The sequence below is a fragment of the Perca flavescens genome, chromosome 11 (assembly GCF_004354835.1).
Source record: "Perca flavescens isolate YP-PL-M2 chromosome 11, PFLA_1.0, whole genome shotgun sequence".
In the NCBI taxonomy this organism is placed as follows: Eukaryota; Metazoa; Chordata; class Actinopteri; order Perciformes; family Percidae; genus Perca; species Perca flavescens.
The window spans coordinates 7,616,492-7,632,185 of NC_041341.1; the positions used below are offsets into that span (position 1 = coordinate 7,616,492).

General features: G+C 42.8%; 1 protein-coding gene across 1 annotated transcript in view; it reads right to left on the reverse strand.

Moving 5' to 3' along the window:
• Positions 1 to 15,694, reverse strand: part of vwa8 (von Willebrand factor A domain containing 8) — a 116,745-nt gene that overhangs the window by 25,858 nt on the left and 75,193 nt on the right. The window contains exons 32-37 of the mRNA XM_028591338.1: positions 15,445 to 15,570; positions 13,588 to 13,697; positions 11,124 to 11,275; positions 9,401 to 9,605; positions 9,195 to 9,276; positions 7,031 to 7,235 (exon numbers count right to left, since the gene is read on the reverse strand). Coding sequence (XP_028447139.1) covers positions 7,031 to 7,235; positions 9,195 to 9,276; positions 9,401 to 9,605; positions 11,124 to 11,275; positions 13,588 to 13,697; positions 15,445 to 15,570 — 880 coding nt within the window. The remainder of the gene's footprint in view (positions 1 to 7,030; positions 7,236 to 9,194; positions 9,277 to 9,400; positions 9,606 to 11,123; positions 11,276 to 13,587; positions 13,698 to 15,444; positions 15,571 to 15,694) is intronic.

A 15,694-nucleotide genomic window follows, 5' to 3' on the forward strand; every position in this document is an offset into this window, starting at 1 on the left:
TTTGTTGGGAGTCGCACATGCTCAGTAGCTAGGTAAGGACTACTAGCCAGTCAGAAGCAGAGTATGAGGGCGTGCCCTGACAGTACCTAGGTAAGCACTACTAGCCAGTCAGAAGCAGAGTATGAGGGCGTGCCCTGGCAGTAGTGGGTAAGGACTACTAGCCAGTCAGAAGCAGAGTATGAGGGCGTGCCCTGACAGTACCTAGATAAGGACTACTAGCCAGTCAGAAGCAGAGAATGAGGGCGTGCCCTGACAGTACCTAAGTAAGCACTACTAGCCAGTCAGAAGGAGAGAATGAGGGCGTGCCCTGACAGTACCTAGGTAAGGCCTACTAGCCAGTCAGAAGCAGAGTATGAGGGCGTGCCCTGACAGTACCTAGGTAAGCACTACTAGCCAGTCAGAAGCAGAGTATGAGGGCGTGAGTCATACACAGCAAACAGCACCAAACAGCACCAGAACACAGAGATGGGGACTCGAGTTTGAGACTCGGAATGTGTCACACAGATGTACGCACAGTGACTTGTTAATGAATTGTGAATGTTATTCCCCTCCCTGCTTAACCTTTAACCTACCTACGGAACACGTAATCTGTAACACGTCTGCTCCGCGAGGCCACACACGAGAGAGGACAACAAACAAGTCCAACCACACCGGCAGCTGCTGTGCTATTCATCAGAAGCTTTGGCTTTAGAATACATCAGATCAACAAGGCCCAAACAAAAGAAGCGCTGAATGCAAAATATGTGCTATCAAGATAAAGGATTCTGGCTCAACCACGTCTAATTTTATCAGGCAGCTGTAAAACTCACCCCGACAGGTTAGCAAACATGTTAAGCTCAGCATTGGCCATCTAACGTTGCTTGCTTGCTTCTTGCTTTAGCTACAACCTACGGGAGGTTAACTCTGACTGTCATTCGCTTGATGTTATTATATACAGCTATGCGGTGTTCTAAGCAGCCTGGATGGAACGCAGCAGGTGACACAACACTTGTTATAACCAGAAAGAGACTTGAGACTCGACTTGGACACTAGCTCAGAGACTTGTGAGCATCTCTACCAGAACATGAGCTTTGCTGCACACATGCCTGTGCCACGTTGGGAAGTGACGGTGTGCACCTGATGCGCGGGAATGTGTCTTCAAAAGGCTTAGCTGTACCGGCTAGACATATCAATCTCACTGAGTGTTTATGGACGGGATTACGATCACTTGATAAACACCACACACACACTGTTTTTTTTCCCTGACAACACAGCACCGCTCCTAGGGTTGCACGATATTGGCAAAACGTGATATTGCGATGTCCATTATGAATACTGCGATATCAATATTCATTTTCGATATTTTTAAACATATGTAAAATTACAAAAGTTATGGGGAAACGCATCAAAATGGATTCATAATAAATTAAACAAGTTTTCTTACAACACAAGGTTTATTTCAACTGACAGCTGTCACATTGGTCTCCTTTTAATCCAGTACACACACACTAAAGAAAAAAAAATGTTTTGGTCCAACCTGAATAAATAAATAAGGACCATGTCTTCAGAACAGGACATGTTTTACTGACAGTATAAAATATATAAATAACGACAACAGGACACAACTTTCCTTTTGCTTCTCTGATTCGTTCCGTTTTGTTGCCTCTATCTATTTCTTCACTTACACTGTCACTCTGTCGAAATATGCACACACGTGGTGCGCTACATAGGGTTTGTCACGTAGCTGACCCGTGTGCTGACGTGCACTAACATGTGCACGTGGCATGGTAACTGGCCAATGAAACATGATCATTACAGCGTTTCAAGCTCTAAATCAAACACAACCAAGCCACGCAGCCAACGGACAGGACGCAGCGCTCCACAATATAAACTAAATATTGAATACTTATCGTGACACTTTAGATTTAATATTGCGCAATGTGATATCGCAATAACGATATTGAGTCGATATATCTTGCACCCCTAACCACTTTCCATCAGGCCCTGACGGTCCCAGTTCCCTGCTTGTCTTAGTAATCCACCGTTGTCATCACACTGTGTATAGATAAACCTGCAACATAACTCGTGGCTGTGTCTTCAGGCTGGTAATGGATTCTATTCTGGATCAGTCACAACCAGTAAAGGGGTGACGAATGCTCTACTTCTGGTTTTTAGGAAAATGATGAGTGACGCTTTACGACATGTGTCCATTTTGGGCTACAAGAGCAGCCCACACACGGTTCCTGCTCTGGTTGTGAAAGAGGTATGAGTCATTTGGACAATGCAGCGACAGGGTGGTGTGTGTGTCTGTGTGTGTGTGTGTGTGTGTGTGTGTGTGTGTGTGACATTACAATGTCCCAGCAGGACCATTATTTTCTTGAGTACATGAATACTATACATGAAAACATTTCTTCCTGATATGATCACCTAGCATTAGTGTTATTCTACACAGTATGTCTCAGTCTGTTTACGGCTTCCACGCCAAAATTATGGGCGCTACGTGATTTCTCAGAAACAAAGTTGAAACAAGTAAAACTGGTAGCCATAACTATGATAATTTCATTATCCGGGTCATTGAGGATACAAAACAAACAAACATTTAAATAGGAAAAAACACTTAAGGAACCAGTGCCCCTCCGAAACCACGTTCATTTTATAGATTTTAAGTGGTTTAATTCCTTTTTAAAAATAATAACAATAGATTTGAAGTTTGAGGGTGCTTTTAGCATCTCTTTAAATGGCTTCTAGAAACATTAGATTATTGAAGAGAAAAGGAAACTACTACTTTTGAAATAAAGTCTCACTGTGTGCCATGATGGCTTAATCCTGGGTGTTTGGGCAGGCTGCTTGTCTAACAGTTGTTTCAGGCTATCGTCGGCTCCATCCCGTAGCTGAACATGTGATTTTTTTCCTGCTCCAAACCAATTCCAAGAATACGGTGCGCGGTGCATCTTTAGGGTGATGTCACAGACAGTGTGTATGTGTTTCTCCACAGTATTTGGTTGAAAACATCATGTTAACCAAGGATGTAATAATTGCTATGTGGCTGTTGCCACTGGTCCCATTAAGCTAAAGATGGCACCCTAACCCCACGAGACAGAGAGGCAAGACGAGTGTGGGGCAGGCGGCGCAGGGGAGAAAAACCTCATTTTTATGACTGTGGGAATCTATGTCTCCATCCCAGCCTCCTCTCTTGATGACTTTTTCCCCTCTCTCTGTCTTTTTCTTCACCCGACGTCTCTCTCTCCCTCTCTCATCTGCGGTCCACGCCTCGTCTTGTGACATTAATAGCCTCATAAATTTCAGATTCTCCCTTTAGACGCCTGAAGACAGAAAGTGATTTAGGAGTGAAGACATCTGTGTGTGTGCAGTCACACAGCCTACTTTTGAGTGCTTTTTGGGAAGTGAATGCGTGGCCCTGTGTGAACTTGGATGCATGCTAGTGTGTATGCGTGTGTTGGTATAAATGTATGCCTGCACATAAGTGTTTAAACATGCAAAATTGTGTCTACGTTAAATGTGAAAACACTCCTTTATTTATCTGAGCTTATGAATCCGAGGTATGCTGCGTGTGCATGCAGGTGTCTCAGAAGTCAAATTTGGTCATTTTTATACTTGAATTAACAACAATAACAAGTGTTGCCATACAGCACCACACTTTGTTCCAAAAGCATTTCAACTTTGAAGGAGCAGGCGAGTGTGTGACTGTGACTGATAAGCTAGCTTCAGCTTCAGTTGAGGAGGAATGGAGGGAAAAAGATGGCAGGTGTCCAACCAGGGCCATAGAGGAAGAAAAAAAAACACCCACACGTTGATATATGCGGGTGTAAAAACAAACCATATTGTAAAATTAAGTTTCAGGTTGAGTGAGTGGCTATATAAGAGTGAACTGCTAGCAATGTGGTCATATTATGCTGGATACCTGCTGACACCTACTTGGCACTAGTTGAACAATAGATGTGTTGTGTGAGAGACGATGGCTGATGTCTGCTGTGCATCGGTGTGTATAATGATGATGTCAACGGCGCTGTTATAGAGCAATGTCAGACAGTCATGCACACCTGCAGGCATGCACTCATATGCATGCGCTGACACCCACACACGCATGCACACGCACAGGCAAAGTCGAAGGCTAAGAGCTTTTGTCTTTCCTCTCAACAGACATGATCTTTGCTAATAAAACCTGGTAATCAGCTCTGACATACTATACATATATACTATATTCAGCATTTTGACGGACTGTTTGTTCATATTCACTGTGTTATTACTGATCCACATCACTAACTAGACTACATCTTGCACTAACTGTATATTGACTTCACTACTTCTCTGCATTGATATAGACTATCTATTTATATATACTGCGTTATAACAGACCACTGGATCCGCATCACTATCTTGCCCACAACTTAATTTTGCACTTACTGTTTTCTGACTCTTTACTACATCTCAGCAATGTTATAGATTGTCTATTTCATGTATATTATGTTATCACCATTTCACTTTCGCATATCCATTGACTTACTTTTACACCTCACTTTGTGCCGGCATTGAAATGCCTACTTAATCTGTACCTTTGTAGCCTATTGGATTTAGTTTTCTTGCACTATGTTGAATGTATGTTGTCTTGTACGCTTACGCTTTTCTTGGCCAGGTCTCCGTTGTAAATGAGAAGCTGTTCTCAACGGCCTACCTGGTTAAATAAAGGTTTAATTAAAAAAAAAAAAAACATACATACATCAAGAGGTTAGAAGATTTCTTTATGCTGGCACAAATATGTGTGTGCATTAGAGCTGCAAAGATTAATCAACTACAACTCTTAAACTAATCGCCAACTATTTTGATTGAAGTCATTTTTAATGTAAAGAAAGTACACATTTTCTGATTCCAGCTTCTTAAGTGTGAATATTTTCTAGTTTCTTCTCTCCACTATGACAGTAAACTGAATATTTTTGAGACGCCAACTCGGGCTTTGGGACACAGACATTTTATAGACCGAAACAACTAATCCAACTAATCCATTAATCTAGAGAATCATCAACAGATTAATCAACAATGAAAATAATCGTTAGTTGCAGCCCTAGTTTCTTTTATTTCCTGTTTTCCTTTTTTCGTTTCATACTTTGGTCTAAAGCCTGATTGTAACACTCTTAAAGCGTGTCATAAAAGCGAGGTATTTGGCAAGTATTGCATATTTGCCACATGCAAACGGGTGAGCTCCTAAGGTCTGGTAAAGAGCCTTGTAGGCAGGTATGTTTAAATACAGTAGTGCTACTGTGAGCTGACACAGAGCACAGGGAGACCCAGCCTTAAAATGACATTGGATATAGGGAAAATCAAATCCCCCCTACCCCACCGAAATTGTTTAGAGTGATAGCGATGTCAGACTGAAGATGGAAACGGAGTGTAATGAGCTGACAATTCCGTCTGATATCAAGAAATTATTTTAACATCTGTATGGCATATGTTTATGACATATTTTCTCTTGCTCCTTTGCAGATCTGGAGCACCAGTGCATATTTGCCACATGCAAACAAGTGAGCTCTTAGTGAGGCGAGATGTATAAAGAGTTTGTCAAAGTAGCGTATCTCTAAACAGATATACAGAGAGCGTTGTAGGCAGGTATGTTTAAATACAGTAGTGCTACTGTTGCTTCCAGTGAGCTGACACAGAGCACAGGGAGAGCCTGTGTAAGTCTGACCTACAGTGGACTCAAGGTGCCCCTTCAAAGACGACCTGACTCCTGAGGAATCTAGGCCACGGAGGGGTCCCGTGTGCGCATTACAGGTGTGCAGGTGCACGGGAGTATGCGCATGAATGAATATATTCTCAGTCAAACCTTCATTTTTGGCTCGGTAGCCCTGGGTTGGACCGCAGCACACCCTTAAGAAAATCTATATCTCTGGGGTCATGGCAACACAGAATCATAACAATTACTTCTCCTCATAACTTCTTGCAGGAGTAAAGGAAGACAATGGTGAAGATTAAAACAAATAATTTTTACTTTCCCTTTATTTTAATTCCTGTAAAAACCACTTGTGTTTGGCGTAAAAGATGCTTAAACGGCACACAGAACTTAATAGTCAATACTGCCCACTACATCTGGGAGGCTACATTATCTAAAGAATGTATCTGCCCGTGTTGCGTATGTGGGCACTCTAACAATGCTTCCTCAGTACGCTGGTCAGGACATGCTCTGAACCATACTGAGGGGTCAAACCTATTGCATCATCAGCACAATGGCCGTCCATTCATACACACCCACCCGGAGTACAGCCGGGTCATACATTTGGGGCCTGGAAACATTCCGGTTAGCACAAAATCAGGAATGTTTCAGCAGCTTATATATTCTGGCAGAGTGAGGCAAGCATCCAGTGCCACTTCCATCTGAAATTGTTGTCACTGTAGTTATTTATAAAGTAGCACTGCCCCTCTGTGGTTTTGAGAGAAACTGCAGGCTGCAAGTATTGCTATTCATTCATTTCTATTCATTACTCAATCATCTTTTTAAAATCAAATGTACTGAATGGGTACGAGAAGGAGTGGAGGTGATTGTATTGTGTACTAACTGTATTTTTCTTGGGGTTATATATTATGTCTAGTTTGGATGGGTTATTATTCTGTTTGATTTAACTGACAGATGAAACATGGAGGTAGGTAGGTATGTGATAGCTGTGTTTGTATGCATTTGTATGTGTGCCTGTAAGTAGGTATATATGCGTGTATGTGTATGTATACATACATAAATAAGTGAAGAATTTAATTGTTTATAACTTTAGCAGAGAAGTAGAAAAAAAGGGGTTCATTTATATTTTTTAACTTCTTCCTACTCCTTTTTGAACATGGAAATCCTTATTTGAATCATTTACACTAATTTTGCAAGATCTGTTTGCCTAATATTTTGTTTTTGTTGGTTTTCTTGCTTGCACTGAAATGTACATGTTCTCATTTATCTTTTATTTTAATGTTGAAAACAAACTGTAAATCTCATCTTTGTGATACAACTTCTCCATGAACCATTTCATATGTTGAAACAAAGTCGTGATATTACCTGTAAAGGCCTGCCATCCTCTGTCCCAATCATATTCCTCCACTCCATCAGCGACCGCTGCAGGGTGTCCAATCCGGTCTCCCAGAGCCGGACGTACCCGCCCATATCCACGGTGACCACGCCTCCAGAACCGAGAGCAGCTATGAGCACGTCAGACTCTGACACCTTGGACAGCCAGCTGGTGTAAGGCGACACCGTCATTGACCTGCCAATCACAAATAGGTAGCGTAGTTGCGACACAGTCACTAAGAGAAGTCATCGAAAGGCCATCAGGGCTTTCACTAGAATTAACATTTCAACTTTCCTCGAATGCGTACATTAGTCAATTCAATTTTATTTATAGAATCAAATCATAACGAGAGTTTTCTCGAGACACTTTACAGATAGAGTAGGTCTAGACCACACTCTATAATTTACAAAGACCCAACAATTCCAGTTATTCCCACAAGGGACCAGCATTTAGTGCGACAGTGGCGAGGAAGAACTCCCTTTTAGGGAGAAACCTGGGACAGACCCAGGCTCTTGGTAGGCGGTGTCTGACGGTGCCGGTTGGGGGTGTGGTGAACAGTGGCAATAATAGTCACATTAAAGATAATGGAACTATGACTAGAAATAGTAGTTGTTGTATTAGTGGCATAGCAGGGTGTAGCAGACCATAGCATGATGTAGCAGGGTGTAGCAAAGGCACAGCATGATGTAGCAGGGTGTAGCAGGGCATAGCATGATGTAGCGGGGCGTAGCAGGGCATAGCATGACATAGCAGGGTGTAGCAGGGCGTAGCATGACGTAGCAGGGCATAGTATGACGTAGCAGGGTGTAGCAGGGCATAGCAGGGTGTAGCAGGGCGTAGCAGGACGTAGCAGGGCATAGAATGACGTAGCAGGGTGTAGCAGGGCATAGCAGGGTGTAGCAGGGCGTAGCATGACGTAGCAGGGCATAGAATGACGTAGCAGGGCTTTTTGTTGCCAGTCCAAAAAAAAAGTTCTGCCAGGGTTTTACCTGCCTCGACATGATCACCATGGACTATGTGTGTCTGAACTTTGATGTTTACGCTGATGGTAAAATGGACTTTTTACTTAACTTGACTGAAGTGGTCAAAGAAATACACGGAGTTGGCCTACTTTGATTTAGATTGGCAGGTGAAACCTTGTATGCAATATGGGATGAGGCAATAGTCACAAAGGACAAGTAACGGACTCACACAGAAAATGCAACAGCAAGACAGGAAACACAATGATAAAAGATTAAAAAAAAAAGGTTGTTTTATACACATTATATTCTTGTGTGATACATAAGAATTCTATGATACTGAAAATCTTAGTTTAAAATAATAATTTTTTCAAGTTTAAAAAACATGATAGTGAAATATATAAAGGCAATTCATCAGTATTTCTCAATGCAAAGCTGTCTCTGACCACTAGCTGGTGCTACAGGACGCAAAAATGATGTTGTTATAAAAGTATTAAAAGCAGTATTGAACTCAGCGCAGATGAAGGCTGTCTCAATTCCTAAAAATACATCCCAAGGAGAGAGGAGAGAGAGTTGAGCGAGGAGCCAAGAGCAAGAAGCCGGAGACAGAGGAAGAGAGATGAGGCTTGTCGGAGAAGCTATGAGCGAGGGATGGACAGGTGTATCCATGGTAGTCTTTACGGCACCCGTGAAGTATAAAAGAGGCGTGACATACAGCTGGAATATTCAAACCATGGGCTGCTGTGCTACATGTCATATTTTAGTCAGACAACTCACGTTTGAAATGTTTATTGTAACTAGAGCTGGGCAATATATCAATACTATATCAATATTGTGATATGAGAGTAGATATATTAGATTTTGGATATCATAACATTGTAATATGACATGAGTGGTGTCTTTTCCTGGTTTTAAAGGAAAGCAGGTAGCGGTATACAGCGGTGCAGCTCGAGTTGACTGCCTGAATTAGCTCGCAGGGCATCGCACCATTTAATTAACGTCGCTTTCAAACAGGGACAGCTCTTTTTTTTTTAAATTCCTGTTACCTCGACTCCTCGTGTCTCTTCCTTGCCTCCTCCGCTCGCATCTCAGGTGGGTGGGAGTAAGACGCGAGGAGAGGAGGCGAGGAAAGGTATTTAGGATGTACAAACTGAGAAATTAGAAGGAGGGTAAGAAACAGCCTTGTTCTGTTTACCTCGGGACGGGAATATATTTGACTTTTTTGGAGTTCAGATCAGTCACCTCCAGGTACGCTGCCGTCATTGGAGGTGTGACATCTGAGTGACAAAAAAAAAGAAAGAAAGGACAACAAGTCTGAACACATTCACTGTCTCAATTAATTTGCTAGGTTGTAAACAAAACGCATGTCTCTGAGCTCATTTGTGTGATCTGAAGTCTGACCTTCGGGGTAGACCTCCTTCAGGGGCACCTTGTTGGGTGGAAGGGCTCGGACCACCTGATTGGCTGAGAGCAGACTGACACAATTCTCCTGTTTGGCTGCGCCAGTCCGAAGCCCCCCTCTTAGGAACATGTGAGACCCAGTCTCAGCACTCTTCATCGCTGATAGGTCAACAGGCCTCTTAAAGCTGTACACCTCGTTAGGGGACTGGACAAGAAAAGACAAGAGGATCACAACGTGTATGTCTAGAACACAGCTGTATGAGTACATTAACATGCTCATATTATGCTTTTTGGCTTTTCCCCTTTCCTTTATTGTGTTATATATCTTTTTTTGTTCACGTTGTTCAGGTTTACAAAGTGAAAAAGCCCAAAGTCCACCCCACAGGGACTTACCATCTCCAACAGAAAACACTGTTCACTAACTGCTCCAAACAGCTCTATTGTAGTCCAGCCTTTACTTCAGAGACAAACGCTCTGGCTAAACTATTTAAAAACGGCGGGTTTGTTCAGGACCCACCCCCCCTGTCGCTAGCAATGATGACGCAGTGATTAGTGACGATTCTGTCCGACCAATCAGGAGTCTGCAAGTTTTCACGTCACCTTTTGGTATCGCCTCAGCTCGCTTGGAACCTCGACGGAGGTGATACTAAATAAAAAACTTGTCGGCAGGTACCAGGGACTGTTTTTCATAATGGAAAACCTAAAAAAAAGCGAGAAGAGTCGAGGCGAGTCGAGCAGGTACCATGTAATGGAAAAATGCCAATAATGACCCTGTCAGGCTTCTGGGTCTGCTATCTCAAACTCAACGAGAAAACTTTGCAGTTTGGCAGCCTTGCATTATGGTGGGAAATAACTTTTTAGCGGTTAGAAGACATATAATGATGATACCGCAAACTTCTTCTTCTCGGTAGATAGTAAAGGTATCTTCCCTTTGTACAGAGAAGATACTACACCAGTGGTCCAACCAGACATCTGACATTGACATGAAAAGCTGTGGGATCCAGCTGAGTTCTGAGAAGGCAGGAAAATCCCACTGAGACAGGATGTGCGAAGCTAAACGTTGTCGCGAGCAGCTTCAATGTCAAATGATTAGCTCAAATCTGAAAAAGCTTCCCGTCCCAAATATTAACCTAACAATCTTGAAAAAAAGTCCTTTCATAATAATCGGTTACACTTTACTTGAAGGTAGCTCTATAAGAGTGACATGACGCTGTTATGAACGTGTCATGAACATAAGTCATAAACGTGTCATTCGGTTTTTGTCATGACAAGTTATGGTTAGGGTTAGGGTTGGGGTTAGCGTTCATGTGTCATGACTGTGTCGTGTTCATGACAGTATCATGTCACTCTTATGTTATTCATAATTCATCAACTCATAATTGCAAAAAGGTTCTCGACTGTTGTAGAAAGAAGTGGCTGATCTTTAATGCAATCTCTACATTGCCCATTTTCAGCAACCATTCATCCAATGGTCCAAAGGCCCATTCTGTTTACTAATCTGATATCATTTTAAAAGACTAACTGAGAACTAATTAATAACTGGAGAACCCTTTTGCAATTATGTAAGCACATAACGGAATCTGAAAACTGCTGCCCTGGACAAAAACTGATCTCAGCTGGTATTCTGTCTATAATGGAGTGGAATGGAAATTTCTAAGTGACCCCCAAACTTTTGGCCGGTAGCGTATATACCTTCAAGTCAAGTGTTACCTAATAATCTTACCACGAGGTCTGGGAATCCCACAACCACCCGTGCAAAGGAGCCGGTGTCGGCCAGTATACGGTTGGGTGAAACGATGTTCTGGTCCAGAGCGAGACTGAGGTTCTCGTTGGGTAGCTGCTCACACGACAGCATCTGGGGCACGGCCACCTCCGCTGGGATAGAGGGAGTGAAGAAAGTTGATTTCATTTATATAGCACTTTAAAAGCAAACAAGTTCGCACCAAAGTGCCTCACAAAGACAAAAAACGTATACGAGCGTAAACAGAGGTGTCAAAAGTATTCACATTCATTACTCAAGTAGAAGTATAGATACTAGGGTTTGAAAAGACTTTTGTAGAAGTTGAAGTATCAACTCAAGCTTTTTACTTAAGTAAGTGTAAAAGTACTGGTTTCAAAACTACTTAAAGTATAAAAGTAAAAGTAATGTAAGGCAGAGATCTTCAACAAGGGGTCCTCAAAGTCATTGCAGGGGCCCTCCAAATTATTGTAAATGTTTGAGTTTTTTTATTATCTTTGAGTCTTTTAAAATTAAAATGCCTTAACATAATTCCAACATATTATTAGCAAACATAAATTCCAACTGAATTTGTATTTGTAATTCGTTACTTGACACCTCTGAGCGTAAAACGCACATACTGTATATACATAGATATAGTGGAAATACAACACTATTCAAGTAGAAACAAGTTGAAAGTCGAATTGAAAAGGAGCAATTGAAAGGAGCATGATGGAAGAGAGAAAAGAAACGGGAAAAGAAAGGTTGACATTGAGGTTTTAGCCCCAAAGGAAAATCACCAGCACCACAATTAAAAAGAATTGAGAATAAAAATTCAAAGCAATTCAAATCCCCTCTAAATGTGTTTGAGAGCAATTTACCAAACAACCGTTAAACAAGCAGAACACAAACTTGAATATGAGAACTAATCTCAGCTTTATCTCCAGAGGCTCTCCCGGTGATTTATTTCAATATTAATATTTTTTTTTTTTAACCAGTTTTGTGAATTGGGGTTTAATTTACATTATACGCAGTTCATCACATTTAGAAATCACAGGTAAATGCATGGATTTCTTTCAAATAATGTATCACAGAATTGCCTTTACTGTACGTGGACTGATCATGCTTACTGTCCCCACCAGCCCCCCCCCACCCTCAAAGGCCCAATATTGAGCCAGGAAAGACCCTGACTCTGGACGTGTCTATTATATCAATGAGCTCACTGCAGCAACCCTCTGAGGCGCTCATATATTTCTTCTCTTTAGATTACGATAAAGTTCACCGTCTTCACTTAGGTCCACTGACCTTTGTGGACTATTTCAGTCTAGATTGTTGGATGTTATTCATGACTTCACATTTTTGCTCTCACTAACTGTGACATGTGAGCGTTATGAAAGTTTAATATTGGTTGAAACAGGCATGGTTCACACCATGTATTTGGTTTGACTCAAGACAAGTTGACAGAGGTCCTTTTTTTTAGGGCAGACATATGGCGGCCCAGGGCACCAGTCTATTTCTCTGTATGTCCGTTTGCTTGCTTTCGTGAATAGGGTTGAAATAATGTCTTTAATAAGTGTTACAGAGCATCTGGCTATTACATAAAAGCCCTGTCAGGGTTCAACAACAAGGGTCGCCCAATGGCCCGGGCCAAGTAAAACGCAGCGTCGGGCAAGTCAATATAACAACCCATTTGACCGTTTGGGCATCATAAATAACAGTATTGTTCTCTTGCCCCCACTCACCTTGCCCACGTCGGCGAATCCTTTTTGAATGATTTGATTTAAATGTGCTGTTGGCCAATCAAGTATTGTGTTCTGGTGTGACTGCTGGCTTTTTTGTTAGAAGAAGAACGATGTGTGGCGAGGTGATGAGTGTTTCAAGGGTCGGCAGTAGAGGATGTCGAAACAACTTCAGTGTTTTGCTTACCGCGAGTTTGAGTCCAAGACAGATAAAAGTGGATCATTTTTTAAAGGAACGTCTTCATTCAGATTCGACTATGACTATTGACTATTTATGACCACTCTTACAGGGCTGGGCCCCCACCATATTAATTATTTATTAATTTAACGATGCCTGATACGGTATATATTTAACTTTTTGTCTTCATGTTGTTGTTTTTTTGTCTTTTTAATTGTTGGAGCTTGTATTGCAAGTCAAATTTCCATGTCTACGGACAATAAAGTGTTATCTTATCATAACTATTATTTGATAACCACTAAACAAATTTATATTTGTATAGAGCCTAGTAAAAATGTACTTTGGGCAAGTAGAATAAATTTTGTATTTTACTTTTTTTATTCTTAAAAAACCTTAAAGTTGAAGCCTGCCTGTTAATTTTTGTTTAGAGCTGAGAGACATGGTGTGTGTGTGTGTGTGTGTGTGTGTGTGTGTGTGTGTGTGCGTGCGTGCGTGCGTGCGTGCGTGCGTGCGTGCGTGCGTGCGTGCGTGCGTGCGTGCGTGCGTCGTGTACCTGAGCTGGCTCCATGGCCTGTGCTGACGGAGTCCTCACTGACGCTGTGGAGCTGACACACTCCAGAGTCTTCAGCATTCATATGCATGGGCTTGGTCAGCAGGAACTTCCTATTCAGGGACACATACAGCATGTCGCATTATGAGTGAATTTAAAGTGCTCATATTATGCTTTTTGGCTTTTTCCCTTTCCTTTATTGTGTTATGTATCTTTTTGTGTGCGTTGTTATAGGTTTACAAAGTGAAAAAGCCCAAAGTCCACCCCAAAGGGATTAACCATCTCCAACAGAAAACACTGTTCACCAACTGCTCCAAACAGCTCTGTTGTAGTCCAGCCTTTACTTCAGAGACAAACGTGGTCACTTTGGAACACATGTTATAATGCTCGCCTAGCTGTTAGCATGGTACTCACTCAAACCAAGCTAGTTAGAGCATAGGCCCGAAGACTTCAGATAGTTGTATCGCCATGTCCAGAAGACTAATTTGTTAACATTTAAATAATTACCACTCTTGCTCCAGTCCATGTTTGAACCAGACTCTGGTTCAAACATGTACGGCTGCGTCAAAGCCATGAGGTGCATCGCATAGCCCTTAAATTGCCTCCTCGACTCCTCCACTTGCCTCCCTTCCTCGCGTCTTAGTCCCTCCCACCGAGGAGGCATGAGAGAGACACGAGGAAATCACGAGAGGAGCGAGGCAACGAGCAAATGTTTTTTTTTGAGGTATGAGACGTCCTTTCCTCTGAAGCGTCACATTTGTCAGCTGTATGTGCGGAGTTAGCAACTCCTTCAGCTGCACGCCTTCCAGGAAGGCTGCTCTCGTGTTTCCTCGCCTATAGCTCCTCGATGATCCCTTCTCAATGCTCGCTCTTTGGGGCAGAAATAAGAGCTTGTTTTATAGTGCTGCGGAGGCTCTACCTAAGTGGTTTGATGTTTATACTTGTGCGCTGGTGTGTGCGTCGAGCCAGCGTGTGTGTGTGTGTGTGTGTGTGTGTGTGTGTGTGTGTGTGTGTGTGTGTGTGTGGGGAGTGGGTGATAGAGCGAGGGAGAAGTGAGAGAGTGACGCGATTAGCTTCAGAGTGAGTAGTGACTCTAGAGTCATAGTGAGAGAAACAAAGGGTCTCCCCTGTTCTTTCTGACCACGGTGGGAGATCTGGAGCAGGAGATGTTAACCCTCTCCTTGATTTCATGTTGTTTATGGAGAAGGAGAACCAGGAAATTAGTTAAGGGGAAATGCAACGCTACCAAGCCACGGCTGTCAGGCTACGCCGTAGGGTCCGGCATAGACGCAGAGGGGTCTGTGGGGAACGTCGTCAGATTCTACTAGAAGCATAAAAAGGCCTTAAGAGCTTTGACACTTCACCGAGGAGGGACAGAACAAATTCCGGTTCAGCCGAGGACCGAGGAGTTGAGGAGCTATCAAATAAGGGACATGGGATGTATCTATGGTTACTGGCTGAAGCGGGTTGGTTTTGGATCACACCAGCTTGCTTGTCAGGGCCCGCCCTACTCTGCTTCTGACTGGCTAGTAGTCCTTACCTAGGTACTGTCAGCGCCCGCGCTACTCTGCTTCTGACTGGCTAGTAGTCCTTACCTAGGTACTGTCAGGGCACGCCCTCATACTCTGCTTCTGACTGGCTAGTAGTCCTTACCTAGGTACTGTCAGCGCCCGCCCTACTCTGCTTCTGACTGGCTAGTAGTCCTGCGCATGTGCGACTCCCAACAAAGATGGATGAGAAGTGAGATGCCTCACTCTGTAGCTAAAACAGAGAGCCTTTCTTGAACCCGAAAATTAGCCTAATATGAGCACTTTAAACGTTTAGACCCTCGGAGAGATGTGAAGTCCGTCCCTTACTCACTTGTTTGTGTTGCTCTCCAGCAGGAGCCAGCGGTCCTCTGCCACGAGGAAGACCGATTTCAGGTTGATGGGTAGGGAGATAGAGTGAACCCGGCCCTCCAGCACATCCAGCACCTCCAGCTGGTTGCTACAGACACACATAGACACAGACACAGACACACACACACACACACACACACACACACACAAATCACCGATTATTACCAGTGAATGACTTCATCTTGCGCTGTCAATCACTGTTGTGGATGATC